Genomic DNA, 15,652 nt, shown 5'->3' with positions numbered 1-15,652 from the left:
ACTCTCTTTTATGAATTATGAGCTATTCAACTATTAGTGGAATTAAAATCTGTAACACTGCCAGTCATTGTCCCGTATCCCTGTGGAACCCTTCCCTTGCTGTCAACATGAGGGAGTCTGCAGTCCCTGCAACCCTTCCCAACCCTCTTGCTGTCAACATGGAGTCTGCAGTCTCTGCAGATACATGCCCATGGTAGTCACAGTAACAAGGAGCTGGTATGAAATGTAGATGAGAGTTTCAAACTAAAGCACGTGTATGTGTTGTGGAGGGGAAAATAATTGCTGCAAGATGATATTTTTCAAACATTAATATTGTTTATTAATTTTGACATTCAGAATTGTCACCACCAACAACCACTAATTTTAGTACTACCTCTGTTCTTACACAGTTATGCAAACATTCTATGGATAATATCTATATCCAGTAATAACCACCAAAATATATCAACATTAATTGAACTGGAAGAGAAGATTCCCACAGTCAAAATGCTGCTTGCCCAGTAGATGGGCTCAAGGAGCCCTTTCTGCTCTATGGCAGAAGGCAATGGAGAATTACAAAGAGGCATTTAATCCTTTACCCACAAATCATTATTAACCAACTCATGGGGTCTAGCCACAGTCCAGACAGTGCCCAAATGCTTTCAAAGGACTCTGTCTTGTCAGATGTTGAGACTGGATTCTTCCCGGTTTCTGGGGAAAGAGGCAGACAATCTCTGATCTTCTTCTTCTGGCTCTTCTGGACGATCTACGTGTGTGTCCAGGACTTGCAAGCAGGACTTTCAGGTGTAGAGGCAGGATGTCATGCAGTCTCACGTGATGTCATGCTGACCATGCAGGCTGATCGCGTGCAGGCATCCAGGGTCTGCTCCCGGTAAGCTTGCGGCAGTGCAGTTTAGCAGGCAAACAATAAGGCAGCAGGCAACAGCAGAGCATGGCTGAGCACAGCAAGGAGCAGGGAAGCAAAAGCATGTTGTTTACCTGCATATCTCCTTTTATCAAGGTGGGACAAGATTAAATGCCCATTGGACACAGCCAATCAGGATGGCAGTTAGCCAAACCTTACCATGCTAGGCAAAGCCATAGGCTTGCTTTCCCCAAATTTGGGAAAAGCACAGGCCTTGTATTAGACAGGCACACGCTTATTGTGTGCACACCTTTCTACCACAGGACCCTGGGCAGGCTGGACTCAGTGGCCACAGGTTCTTTTGGGTCCTTTTCCCATGCTTGCCTCTCTCACAGAGCTGAAAACCATGCCTAGGCAAGGCAGAACGTGCACAAGCCTATTTGGGGCCTATCAGACATACCACAACAGTATAATATGAGCAATACCCTGACCACAGGAGAAGACCAAGTTCAAATTAGGGTGTCAAGCCAGTTCCTAGCCAAAACTTCATTTGAGTTGCTTTCTGTTTTTTTCTGGATGTTTTTCATTAATGGTCTCTGAACTACTTACTTGGAAATTTACTGTAATACAGAAGGCAGCTGATATGAACCCAAACTAAGCTGAGAATGTGCTCATTCCATTGTTGGCTCTCCTATGACTCATAATTCATGGCTATGACTAACTTAACTCCTCACTTGGGGACATGTGGTCAGTACACCGTGTAAGTAAAGCCTTCCTTCCACCCATCATTAAAGAGAAAACAGTTTACCAAACTAGCTCCTCTCCCTTCAGACAGATTAGTTCTCTTGTCTAGGACTTGGTCATTCTTACCTAGCAACTGACAGCTTTAATGAGTAGCAGTAATGTGTTAGTCCTCTTTCTAATACACAAATGGAGCTAAGGAACTTTCAAACAGCTAAAAGTATCTAAAATGGGTTTGTTGTTCTATTTCAACTATAAGAGATATTTTGCCACGTGGAAGAAAATAATTTTTATTTTCTTCTTAAAGGTAGGACTAATGAGGCAACAAAGACATGGATTACAGTTGAGGTTCTGCACTAAGTGACAGACAAAGTAAAAGCAAAAGCACAGTTTTGTGAATGGCTAGAGAGACCACATACCTAAGTAGTCTTTTATAATGAGGATTGACACAATTCCTTTCATAATCATAGAATCAACCAGGTTGGAAGAGACAAGAAATTTACACTATTAATGGATGCACCTAGTTCATCATGGCTAACTAGGTGTTGAGAGTTACCATCTTCAATTGTTACACCTTTGATGGTATTGTGTGTTTAGTGAGCAACTGTCATATTTTCACTTATTGGTGGGAACTGCAATCAATTCTTCTTAACAGAGTTGTTACCAGGGCTGCATGGTGAAGCAGTCAGTGGATAATTCCCTTTCATAACACTTCTGTCTAATTTTGGAGTGCCACCACTACCACACATGAAATAACACCATTGAATTTCTTTTTGCTGGCATTTAGCAGGACCTATAGGGGTGTGCAGAAATCAATGGGAGATCAGGAGTCTGGAAAATTACATACTTGAAGAATTAATGAACTATAATTCCATATTACATCCTCAATCACATTCTGCTTCCTTTTCATTAATGGAAATAAATTAGTTTTCCAGGGACAGGGTACTTTTAAAAATGCAGTCATGCTAAGAATTTTTCTTTTAAAAGACCTGTTTCAACAATAGTTATTCTTTACATGCAGCATGACAGCTGGAAATTTTTAGTGAAGAATATAAATGCTTCACTGACTCAACCTGTTGAAGCAATTTTTAACATGGTATTTGTTACCATGTTTAACATGTTACAGCTCTAGTTTCCTACCCTTTCAGCCAGACTGTGGTTTTAAAGGTGAGCGAGCCAGAATTCCTGCTAGATCTAAGAGGTGTAAAGAGAGAAGCAGCAACTACAAAGATGTTCAGATTTCATCCTTTCCAACACCAGCCTAATACATTATCCAGGAGGGCAGGAAGAGGAAAGAATGTGGTCTTCACTCTTCTTTGAGGGCTGCATCTGAAATCAAGGCATTAGAAGTATCAGTTAAGAGAGAGTACTTTTACTCACAGAACCCTATTAGACTAGGATAAAATTGTGAGTGACTTCTCTTTGCTGTGTCTCACAGGCCAACTGTAATCTGACTTGTCATGATTTGAAATTGTAGCCGAATGAAATGTGGGGATGTACCTGTAGTTAAAAAACAAGAATATTCTATGGTTTAATTGGGACTTCTATGTGAAAATCTGTACAGCCAAAAGCACATCCTAGTGCTTAAGATGTGACTTATCTTTCAAGAGTTGCTGGAAGTTAAAGAAATCAGAGTGAGATTTTACTCATAGATAATTCATAGAATCAACCAGGTTGGAAGAGACCTCCAAGATCATCCAATCCAACCTAGCACCCAGCCCTAGCCAGTCAACTAGACCATGGCACTAAGTGTCTCATCCAGGCTTTTCTTGAAGACCTCCAGGGACGGTGCCTCCACCACCTCCCTGGGCAGCCCATTCCAATGCCAATCACTCTCTGTGAAGAACTTCCTCCTAACATCCAGCCTATACTTCCCCCAGCACAACTTGAGACTGTGTCCCCTTGTTCTGTTGCTGGTTGCCTGGCAGAAGAGGCCACCCCCCACCTGGCTACAGTCTCCCTTCAAGTAGTTGTAGACTCAGTCACCCCTAAGCCTCCTCTTCTCCAGGCTAAACAACCTCAGCTCCCTCAGCCTCTCCTGACAATCAGGAAGGAAGAATCAAGGATGTTCCTTTGAGATTCAGCCACAGTATGGGAAAAAAAGCAGCTGATCAGACTTCACAAAACAAATTTAAAAGGCATTCCAGACAGCTTTGGTTTTCTGACATAAATGATAACTTCCTGGATTATTTCAAAAATCTCATCTTTAGTATTCTTTGATGTTTGGGGTTCTCTTTTTTAAATTCCTCTGTATGATATTTGTATACCTGTGGTATATGGGAATGTAGTTGGATGGAAGTCCCCAAACCCAACATTTTGTTTTAACAAGATAGTTCCAGTATACTAAACTAGTTTCAGGCTCTTACACTACTCCACAGGGGCAGGGCTTTTGCATAAGATCTTGAATCAAAGCTCCAATTGAACAGCAGGATCTTCTCAAGTATCATCATACTCAAAACTTGCTGTCACATGAAAACCAACACAAACACTTTTCTTAAATGTGAGAAATGGGACCTCAGAAATTGCAGTAGAAGTAATGAACCCTTTTCAAAACTACTCCAGAAAAATGAGTTTTAACAACACATAGCTTATGCACTACAGTGAACTTGGATTCAGTCCTGCTAAATAAGGCTTTTACCCCCTTGCATACTTATTTACCAAAATCAGATAACCAAGATATCATCTTAATCATAGTGAGCATTCTGTTACCTGAGCAGAAGTCTGAAGAGTTCTAAAGAGCCAGATAAAACATCCTAGAAAATGCATTGACATATGTGAAGGAGTAACAACACTGACAAACTAACATTTAGTGTTGGCACTGTTGTTACTCCTTTGGAATTTTATGGGATGCATAAGAGTGCTGAGAAACAGACTTAGACTTTGGGGTACAACCTGTGCAGTAGCTTTATACCTTCATTCACCTGGGAACAAATAAATATATTTTCCAAGCAACCCACGGAGCATCTGAAGAATTGCAGCTTGCAGTCATAATGGTATGAAAGGAGATTGCTTAGCCCACGTGAAAATGTTTGAAGTAGAAACACAAATAGTTTGAGGTAACAATTTGTAAGAACCTCTCTCTGTCAAGGCAGCTAAATCAAGTAAAATCCAAAACCCCATCATGGTCATCTAGTGCCCTGACTGGTCTTAACAGTCAGGATTTCACTTAGTTACAAGACAGATGTTTAGTCACTTTGACATAAAAGAGTGTCAAAGAGATTTGAGGTTGATTCCATTTTCCTTGTTAGGGATTCTGAGACATTTCCTCCATGCTAATTCAATGCTTCTCAGAACATTTTACAGGTTTATTTCTGTCATTTTTTGCAGTTTTATAAGTAAGCAGAGAGAAGCAGCTCAACAGAGAGAAGTTCAACCAAGAGCCGCAGGCGATGTTAGAGCAATCATGGAACCTAACCCTACCTAGCCGGGGGGCCAAGCAGGCCCCCCGGCCTTTAGAAATCCCTTCACCATTCACCCAGTGCAGCACCATGGGTACTCACCAGTGAGGAGATGAGGAGGATCCCTCTGCCCAAATGGGCAAGCTTAGGGCTTCTGCCTTTCCTGGGGCCGATTAAATAGGGCAGTGGGCAGGGAGGGCAAAGTGGTCCCACCTGGGGTGGGAGGAGACTGCAACAGAACCCAAGTGGTCACACCTGGGATGGGAGGAGACTGCATCAGAACCCAAGTGGTCACTCCTGGGATGGGAGGAGACTGCATCAGAACCCAAGTGGTCACACCTGGGGTGGGAGGAGACTGCAACAGAACCCAGGTGCTCTGGAATTTGGGGGAAAAGAGAGGAAAATGTGGGGTGGGGTGTGAAAGGGGCAGATATGGTAGAAAAGCAGAAGTGGTGCTGAAGGAAAGGAGATGGAGAGGAAAAGAGGAAGATGGGAGGAAACAGGAGATGGAGAGGAAAGGGGGGGGAAAAGGGAGATTAAAAAAAACAAAAGCAAACAAACAAACAAACAAAAAAAACCCCAAACCCTGGACTGTAAACCATCATTTTCATGACCAACCCTTTGCCATTCCTGCTTGGAGTACTAACCAGGCACCTTCGCTGTCTCACTGTGTTGGCTGAAGAAGAGCAAGTTACACCTGTCTAAGAGGTTAAAAAAAGTGAAATAAAGAGGAGAAATAAGAAGTTTTTAAAAAACCAAAACCAAACAAACGATAAATAAATATATATATACAAAGTGTGAGGTCTTTCAGCAAGTTCTCCATAGGACAGCAATGTGCCCTTGTGAGCAAGAGGGCTAATGGCATCCTGTGGTGCAGCAAGAAAATTGTGGCCAGCAGGTCAGGGAGATTCTTCTCCCCCTCTACCCTGCTGAGACCACACCTGCAATACTGTGTCCAGTTTTGGGCTCCCCAGGTCAAGAGAGACAGGGATCTGCTGGGGAGAGTCCAATGGAGAGCCACAAAGATGATTAGGGGACTTGAGCATCTCCCATTTAGAGAAAGACTGAGAGACCTGGGGCTGTTTAGTCTGGAGAAGAGAAGGCTGAAATGGGATCTGATCAATGTCTATAAATATCTGAGGAGTGTCAAGTGTATGGGGGCAATCTCTTTTCAGTGGTGCACAGTAATAAGACAAGGAACAATGGACACAAACTGGAACACAGAAGGTTTCACTTCAACATTAGGAGAAACTTCTTCACAGTGAGGGTGACAGAGCACTGGAACAGGTTGCCCAGAGAGGTTGTGGAGTCTCCTTCTCTGGAGCATTTCAAAACCCACTTGGATACGCTCCTGTGCAGACCATTCTAGGTGATGTGTTGGAAATTAATAATAGGCTATGAATTATTAATATAAATGTATGTATAAATATTCATTTTATTGCTAATATGTTTAAAATTGGGAAGATTCCCTGAGATTCTTTGGAATAGTTGCACAGAATTAAACAGTTTAAACAATCAGAACTTGGAATATAGGAACGCAAAACCAGGGAAATTCTAACTGTGCTTATGGAGTCGTAGCATTGACTCCAACATATGTAGTCATGATGCTTCAGTCCCTGAGTAAGTCTCCTGTACAAAGACACTTTCAAAACCCATGATAATGATCCTGAGGTGAAATACAAAATATTCCAGGCAAAGAGAATAAGAGAAGAGATGCTGCTGCTGAGCTGCTAGGGCAAGCTGCATATACGTGGCCGCTTTGATTCCCAGTTAACAAGCCATGAATGAGAAGGGCAGGAAGCCCCCCCCATTAAATACATCAGTTTGAAAATGAAACTGGCCAGTAGGCACTAGCACCATTGTTCTGGCCAATGGATTCAGAGCTTCGTGCCTCCTTTGACCATGCAGGCACATTGAGGGGCAGCACAAGACACCTGACATGTGGTGCTAAGCCCCTAGCCCTCAAGGCTTTGCTGGGAACAAACCCTTATTGTTTGCTCATCTGATTCGACTTCCTGGACCTGCAACAGGAGGAGGAGAGCAAGGGTTAAACCGGCCTGGCAGGATTTATGCCTTACTGGGATAGGTGATCCTGCTTAGGCAGGGGGGTTGGACTCCATGATCTCTGGAGATCCTTTCCAACCTCTAACACTCTCTGATTCTGTGATTCTGTGTCAGAGCCTGACCATTTCGGATATACCCATGGAAAAAAAACCATTGAAGATGGCTTCATAGCCTGCTAAGGTACTTCTTCAGTGATCTGCTTCTGAAAATATTTTTCTTTCAGTGTTTGCATTTTATTTATATCTTATATGGGGCTAGGATGTGGGTGGTTCTGGAAGTTAGCATTAGGCTGGAAAGGCTGCTGCCTTTTAAATGAGATCTTGAATTTTGGCTAAGTAGTGACTGAACTTTGTGGAAGTTGCTGGCCACTCATTAATCTTTATAATTGTATCCAGTGATAACAACTCAATTAGCAGTGGGACAGATTTTTGCAACAGGGAGTATCTATCAATTTGCAGTCTTAGCTGAGTGCCATGTCCTAGAAAAGCTTCAAGGATGGACATAACAAAATTCTAAGTGTTCACAGCTGCCAGTCTGTGGCATTGCCTTCTTGACAGGAGAGGGCTACTGGGGCTTTGTTTTGTGTTGATCTGGATAAAGAAGTCTATGAAAGAAAAGCTTTTCAAACTAAGCTATGCTCTGTGTTTCTGTAACTGTGGCATGCAGGCTATTCTGAGAGGAGGATTTGATGATTAATATTTCAATCTTGAAGTGAGTAATGTAAAATGGTAGAATTCTCCCCTGCTCTCTTCCCCCACACCATGGTTCTTTGTTGAGTGCAGCTTTGCCATATTAGAGACCTTGGTCCTATTCCTGGATGAAAGAGCACTGTTATCTTTCAAATTGGCAATTTTATACCACTTTCAGTCTTCAAAAGCTCTTATTATAGAGAAATTCTCTAATAATATTCATCAGACAGCTAGCTTTCCAATTTTTCTTACTGTACCAGCGAATAATTTGCTAATGATCTTACTTTACTCTTCAGGGAGCTGAGGTTTCTCAGTCTCCCCAATAGCAAAGGAGATAATACCTAAAACTGTTGCCCCAGTTCAGGGAACGAGTGATTCTGAGACATAAAAAAGGTGATTTGGAAGAGAAGTGTTTTTCATGCCAAAGGGCAGCGGGTTGTATACAATACTTACTTTCAACATTGCTTTTTTTTAACAGTTAAAAACCAGGTAACAAAATATGGAAATAATCAGACTGATTTCAGGTTAAAAAAATGTACAGAAGGAAACCTGAATATGTAAAAACTGAATCGTGTGCAACCTAATTGTGTAATAATCAGATGCCATGTTTTGTGGCAGTAATGTGTGTGCAGTGTTGCCATGATTGTGTCCATGGGTAGTGAGAGTCTTTGCATTCTGGTGCTTTGCAGGCCCACCAGTCTCACAGGCATGTCTGTGTGTTCTCCAGCCATGGTGTTTTGAGAGCCAAAATCACAAATCATTTGCCATGTAGATGCTGTAGGGTTGAAGTACAGCCAGAGCTGGTGATGCTGAAGTGCTGCTGTACAGCTGTGTAGCTGCTCTGCAGCCTGAGTTGAAGGTTACTTCCAGTGACTGTCACAAGTATTGCTTTCTGTTCCAAAGGTACTTGTACCGGGGAGGTGGCAGATGTGCACAACGGTGCAGTTGTGCTCTTGATTTGAAAAGGAATTGCAACCTCTGTGGAAGACAGTGGGAGTTCTGCCCTAAACTGGAGCAGGGCCAGGTTGAGACAGATCATTTGCTCTGGGCTATGACACATTTGAGACTGTTTTACTTTCTGGATGTTCTCCTGCTCCCACATTGTCACAATTTCTTACAGAAAGTTAAAGTCCAGAACATGCATACTCAGAACAAGATGTCATAGAGTCATAGAATCAACCAGGTTGGAAGAGATCCAAGACCATCCAGTCCAACCTGTCACCTAGCCCTATCCAATGATCTAGACCATGGCATTTAGTACCCCATCTAGTCTTTCCTTGAACACCTCCAGGGACAGCAACTCCACCATCTCCCTGGGCAGCACATTCCAAATCACTCTCTCTGTGAAGAACTTCCTCCTGATAGCCAGCCTGTGTTTGTTTTGTCTATTTACTCTAAATTATCATCACCTGCTACATAGATCCCTCCTTTCCTTATCATAGAGTCATAGAATCAACCAGGTTGGAAGAGACCTCCAAGATCATCGAGTCCAACCTATCCCCCAGCCCTAGCCAGTCAACTAGACCATGGCACTAAGTGCCTCATCCAGGCTTTGCTTGAACACCTCCAGGGACGGTGCCTCCACCACTTCCCTGGGCAGCCCATTCCAATGGCAATCACTCTCTCTGTGAAGAACTTCCTCCTTGTATTTTAACATTTTGCTTTTTTTAATAAGTGAAAATGCAGAGCCTTTCAGTAACTTCCTTCCTTAGAGTAGTACCTAATTTTTCATGCCTTTTTAGTATAGCATCAAACAGAACTTCATTAACGCTGTTAATTTTCCATATAGCCCACTGATATACCATAGCCATTGGCCAAGCAAAACTTCAATCAGTGTTTCTTCTCTTGTCAGCTCACACCTCTGACTGAGTGACTGCAAGATGATTCATCAGAGAATGCTTCACCACAGGACAGAGAAAAATTGTTTCTGGCTGCTTTTCTTACACTAATAAGATAATTTCAGTTGTAGATACTTTTTCAGCACTTCCTGAGCCATGCTATGCCCATATAAAAATAGAAATCCTTTATTCCAAATGTCAAGGAAATTTTCCAGAAAATCATTGCTTTGGCTGTGCAAAACATATTTCTGCTTTCTTAATAGAGTTGTGACAGTTATATTTTGCCCTGTTAGAGAACAAGTCTCACTGGAATTAATGATCAGCAGTAGCTGGGAGATTAAGAACAAAATTCTGCACATAAGGAGCATCTATATTCTGAAACCCACTGCCACCTGCCAAAAAAAAAATTAATTGTGAGGAGAATTATTTTGGGTTCCTTTTGTTTGCTGCAAAATCCAGTAAGGAGTAATGAGTTAGCACTGATGCAGCAATGGTTCTGATGCAATGGTTTCAGGTAAACAATCTGTCAAGACAGGTACATTTCTGGGAGACCAGCAGTATGCTTCCATCCACGGTTGTTGTGGTAGGCTTTCTTACCTAACTCCACTCAACTTTGCATACAGCCATAACAAAATCAGAAGTATGTATTTTTTTTTTATTGGCACCTGTAAAAGCATTTCACCACATGTAATATTTCTTGTGATATAGGTTTGACAGCTAATTTGGATATAAATACAGAAAAACTGCTTTTGTTGTCAGTTTACCAATACTGATGTGACACTCCAGGCTTGTTTTTCCTGAATAATCAGTGAGTTTATCAGTATGCATTCAGACTGTGCCTGCAATACTATGCTTATAAGGCTTACAGATCCACAAATAAATTGTTCTGAAGAGAGAAACACAGACTTTTTATAATTCCTTTATTACTTTGACCTAAATAACACTCTTTTCTCTACCTTATCACCAGTAAATATATTCCACTTTCCCAAAGAAGAAATGTATGCCATCCAGTGGTCTTAATGCACATTATTAAGTAGCTGGTATGAAGATTCATACTGAGCATGAACAACAGCTCCTCTCTTTCAGCCTCTGGGTTTACATGCTTCATTGATTCTCTGGGGCTTATAGCTTTGCCCACCCCTGACAAGTTATCTTGTAGTGACCAGGTGATCCCAAGCATTCAGCACAATCAAGTAGATTCTGTTCTGTAAGGTAAGCTGTTTCCTGGGTAGCATATTCCTCAGTCATAAGACAACTACAGGATTGTAGGACTTTCATTTCCTTTTTCTTTGGTAGTCTGTGGATATGAGAGTGAACAGCAGTAGCTAAGGCACAGACTGCACACCAACCTTTTCTCACTATAGTAACATCATTTTCATCGATCTTCCTCTGATCTCTCAAACACCTCTGAGGTCCCACTGGCTCCTGACTGCTCACAAGAAAAAATGCCAGAGTTTATACTGATTTAAAGAGGGACATACTGAACAGCACGAGGTTGTCTGTGTTTGTCATTTTTCAATCCTGCAGCAGGACTACTTCACTGCTGGTCCTGAAATTCATAGTGGAGTTGAAAATTTTGTGTTTTAAACCAACAGAGACTTAGGACTTTCTGTGTGATGCACTAAGTAGCAAAATACACGATTGGAGCAATACTGTGCCAGCAGTACTGGTAATTTTCACTGTCATGACTGCTGGTAGTGCACACCAGGCATGCCTGGCTAGAGAGGCTGTTGACAGAAAATCAGATTGAGACATAATAATGAAAATTTCTGATTAAATTTTCTGAAGTATCTGCAAAGCCTTTAAAAATCAACATGCTCATGATATGGTTGCATAGTTTATCCAGAGAGATTCCAAAGAGATGTTATGTGACACCTAAATAAAATCCTCAGAGCACAGCCCTGGCACGCGTGAGAAAAATGCATCTTAAACAAATGTGGGTGACTGAATGATACCTTGTAGTTTAAGCAGGTGTCCACCACCATTTTTGAGCCAGCAGTGTGCCCAGGTGGCCAAGAGAGCCAGTGGCATCCTGGCCTGCATCAGGAATGATGTGGTCAGCAGGAGCAGGGAGGTCATTCTGCCCCTGGACTCTGCACTGGTTAGACCTCACCTTGAGTACTGTGTTCAGTTCTGGGCCCCCCAGTTTAGGAGGGACATTGAGATGCTTGACTGTGTCCAGAGAAGGGCAACGAGGCTGGTGAGAGGCCTTGAGCACAGCCCTACGAGGAGAGGCTGAGGGAGCTGGGATTGTTTAGCCTGGAGAAGAGGAGGCTCAGGGGTGACCTCATTGCTTTCTACAACTACCTGAAGGGTGGTTGTGGCCAGGAGGAGGTTGCTCTCTTCTCTCAGGTGGCCAGCACCAGAACAAGAGGACACAGCCTCAGGCTGCGCCAGGGGAGATTTAGGCTCGAGGTGAGGAGAAAGTTCTTCACTGAGAGAGTCATTGGACACTGGAATGGGCTGCCCGGGGAGGTGGTGGAGTCGCCGTCCCTGGGGCTGTTCAAGGCAGGATTGGACGTGGCACTTAGTGCCATGGTCTAGCCTTGAGCTCTGTGGTAAAGGGTTGGACTTGGCGATCTGTGAGGTCTCTTCCAACCTTGTTGATACTGTGATACTGTGATTTCCTTACCTTCTGATGTGGAACAAAGTGCTTTTGATGGATCAGGAAGCCTTAGGTGTTTTCGAAGTTTGCGTTTGAACAGATTTCATAAGAGACTGGAGCAAGGATATCTGTGCACACATTAGTGTTCTCAGAAAAGAGATCTGCTGCCTTATTGCAACCCACAGTTGGTTTCCTTAGCCCGTTTACACTTTCTCCTGTGAAAATAACAGATGACAGAAATGGGAGCTAACAGGGACTGTAGGCAGAAATTTGACATATTTCACATATACCTCAGTGGTCACATCACACCTCTCCTGTATATCCACAGCCTGGAGGGTACTGGATCAACTGCTGAGGTACTTCAAATCATGTGAGACTTAATTTGCTATTTTATTTCTTAGCTGTCAAAATTCACCCTTTTAGAAAAAAGGTTGAATTCCTTCTTTGACTAGAATTGGAGGGGGATGGGGGTGTGTGTGGTATTGGAGTGCTTTTTGGTTTCTGAAGGCAGTTTGCAGGTGTTGTGTCTCCTGCTGTGCCAGTTCCATAGGTGCCAGTTCCATAGGTAACTCTCAGCTTGCTGCTCAAGTAGGTATGCTGCCTTGGGTATAAAACACACTCATAATGTGATAAATGTGTTAAGGACAGACATGTTTTTGTCCCTCTATGACTCCATGCTCCTAGTACTTCCTAACTGTTAACAACACTGGGACCTACTGACAACCCTAGGACCTATGCATTAAAGTGGCTTCCTGGCTAACTGAAGGTACTGGAAATGAGCATGCTACAAAGTTCTCCGAATCTCTGTTAAGCCCATGAATTCAGAAATCTGCAGGATGTGCTTTGATGGATTTTTGGATCTAATGAGTACCTCCAGAAATCCATTCCATGATGCGTTTTTGCTGTAAAGTTTAGTCAGTGAAGGTTGATCTGTTAAGAAACGGACATCCAATAGAACTAATCAAGAGGAGGAGACTCTTTTGTATCTCATCTTCAGGGTCTACGCATTCGTTTGGAAAGGTAAGGGAGGAGACTACAATCAGTTATGTTGAGAATCAGAGGTGCTGGTGTAAGCTGGTAGGAACTCCACAAAATAGAGAAGCCCCACTAACCTAAAACCGGTGTTACCAGAAGAGCATAAGCAAGGACAGAATGAGTATTAAATGTTTTGATATGCCCTTAGAAATGATCTTTGTTTATCAGGAAGTTTGCACTACTCAGAGGGTTGACATTATTTGAACTGAGATCCAATTTCTTTCTTCATACTGTGGGCAACTTAGTTCTCAGACTACTTACCATGCATCGTGACAAAAAAAGTTGCTAATATGTAAAACAGTAAACTGGGATTAGCAGAACCTCCTCTGGCAGAGCCAGCACTATTAGCCAAGGCCTTTAGTGGCAGTGGTTCAAAACCTTACCAAAAATAGTTCTGGAAATTCAAGTGTCTGTAACAAAAATCCTTCTGTGAAACTCAGAAACACCAGAGACATTGTTCTTCCATCAGATGAATACAACAGTTTCCTCCATGTGAATTTTCCTCTTTTTGGTTTCTTACTAAACAGACATTGATGAGTGCTCAGATGGCTTTGTTCAGTGCGACAGTCGTGCTAACTGCATCAACCTGCCTGGTTGGTATCACTGTGAATGCAGAGATGGCTACCATGACAATGGGATGTTTTCACCAAGTGGAGAATCTTGTGAAGGTCAGTATCTAAAAAAGGTGGGATTGTGTTTTGACTTGTATTACAGTAATGTCTGATATGACTGTACTTGTCAAATATTGTCTGGGACACTGTATCAGTTACAGGTAAACCTTGAGTCAAAGCCATCACAGTCTAAATAAACCTGATAAACAAAAGGGAAAATAATATCAAGTGCAAATATTCCTAACATACAGTTGGAGCATTAGTGGCCATTTCTGTGATTTGCTAAGACAATATGTGAAGTCAGGCACGTTGCTTAAACAGTTTCTCTTGGCCCTGCATCTGATTTTGTGCATGGTCCTTGCTTAAGTGATTTCCTGTGGACTTACAGTATGCACTGTCATCTGTCACTTGATGGTAGTCTGTTTATATGTCACATTCTTTCAGTGATGAAAATATTTCCCATGGCAAAGAATGATTATGCAGCCCTGACACCCTTATTCACACCTAGGTTAGTACTGTGGTGCTTCTCTTGTGCATAGGCTAACTGCTTGTAGGAAGTCATAAGAAGAAACAACCTTTTGAACTGGGAAGCTCATTGGACTTCTGGCTGGGGCAAGGTGCAGAGGTTAAGAGAGTGACACAGGGACAAGGAGATGGGAAGTTTTTTGTTTAGGAATGATGTTAGAGAAGACAGGAGTTATTTCCAGATTCAGATCTTTTAGTATGGAATGCTATTTGTCTCTTAAAATACTGCATGCTGCTGCTCTTAAATAAGAAACCAAATTGTTTTGCTTTCTTGTGGATTTGAGATAAAATTAGGAGTCTCTGTCCTTTCTGTATCTGAGTGCTGAAATATTCAATGCCCACACAAGGTAGGCTTTCTTACCTCACTGTTTAAACTCACAGTGGTGGGCTGCATTGGTCCCAGAGGGAACCAATTGAATTAATTTCACTAAGGCAGACACACAGACAGTACTCCAGGAGCAAGAATGACCTTTTCAGGATCCTCATCATCAATACTTTATTTCAACACATTTTTGCCACAGCTGAAAACCTGTACTCCCAGGAGGTAGCAGCAATTTGAGTCAGCCACTGCTTTCACAAGTGGAGCTTTCTTTGTCAAGAGCTAACTAAATGTCAGTGTTAGCTGCCCGAGTGTTAGGACAAGAAGGTGCAAAGAAGAAATTGTGATGTCTCTGATTAAAATGTTTCTCTTCTGTCACCTGCTGCACAGGTAATACTGTAGCCAGGCATTTATGGAAATGCTCTCAGTACCCCAAGTATTATCTTTGATATCATTGTATCATTTGTCTCATAGGATGAAGATGGTTTGACACGTGCCATCTCAAGAGAGATATGTGGTACAAAATGACTCTGTTGAGATGTGTGCAAACAAGCAACAGTTAAGCACCAATTCCTGAAAGAATGAAAATTCAAAGTAAAACAAATAAAAGGATTTCTGCTACATGTATGCAGGAGTTTCAATTAGTAGAATAGTTTGGCCTTTTCTATTAAACGTATGCAGAGGGTAACAAGCAATTAGAATTAAATCACAGATGCCAGAAATCGATCTTCATTGCCAGTAACCCTAGTCACTAACAGTAGAACAGTTCAGTTTGATTCATTCCAGGTCCAAGTTTTGAAATGGGGAGAAAAGCTATATATTTTATTAATTTTACTGCATCAATTTTTTATTGGGCTGAAGCTTTTGGCATTGTGTCGCAGACAGAAAATAAAACCTGAATAGGTGTGATGAGACAACCTAAAATGCATTCCAGTATGGAAAGTTAAGCTTCCACTAGAAGAGGAAAGTAAAGCACATGCAGT

The 15,652-nt window shown here is 42.1% G+C and overlaps 2 protein-coding genes across 3 annotated transcripts in view; one reads left to right on the top strand and one right to left on the bottom strand.

The window, feature by feature from the left end:
- NELL2 (neural EGFL like 2) overlaps nucleotides 1-15,652 on the top strand; it is a 189,238-nt gene that overhangs the window by 150,679 nt on the left and 22,907 nt on the right. The window contains exon 16 of the mRNA XM_064142220.1: nucleotides 13,742-13,882. Within this exon, the coding sequence (XP_063998290.1) occupies nucleotides 13,742-13,882 (141 nt within the window). The remainder of the gene's footprint in view (nucleotides 1-13,741; nucleotides 13,883-15,652) is intronic.
- TMEM117 (transmembrane protein 117) overlaps nucleotides 296-15,652 on the bottom strand; it is a 336,585-nt gene continuing 321,228 nt past the window's right edge. The window contains exons 8-9 of one of the 2 annotated variants that reach the window (XR_010302061.1): nucleotides 2,726-2,914; nucleotides 296-935 (exon numbers count right to left, since the gene is read on the bottom strand). Coding sequence is in view for 1 of the 2 variants with exons in the window: in XM_064142218.1 (XP_063998288.1) it covers nucleotides 2,892-2,914 (23 nt within the window). In the remaining variant the exon portion in view is untranslated. Of the gene's footprint in view, nucleotides 2,915-15,652 lie in introns of both variants that reach the window. The other variant, XM_064142218.1, reaches the window with a different exon arrangement.

The sequence above is a fragment of the Pogoniulus pusillus genome, chromosome 4, assembly GCF_015220805.1.
Source record: "Pogoniulus pusillus isolate bPogPus1 chromosome 4, bPogPus1.pri, whole genome shotgun sequence".
NCBI lineage: Eukaryota > Metazoa > Chordata > Aves > Piciformes > Lybiidae > Pogoniulus > Pogoniulus pusillus.
Note: the sequence above shows the minus strand (reverse complement) of the source record. Positions and strands in the feature narration are given on the sequence as shown.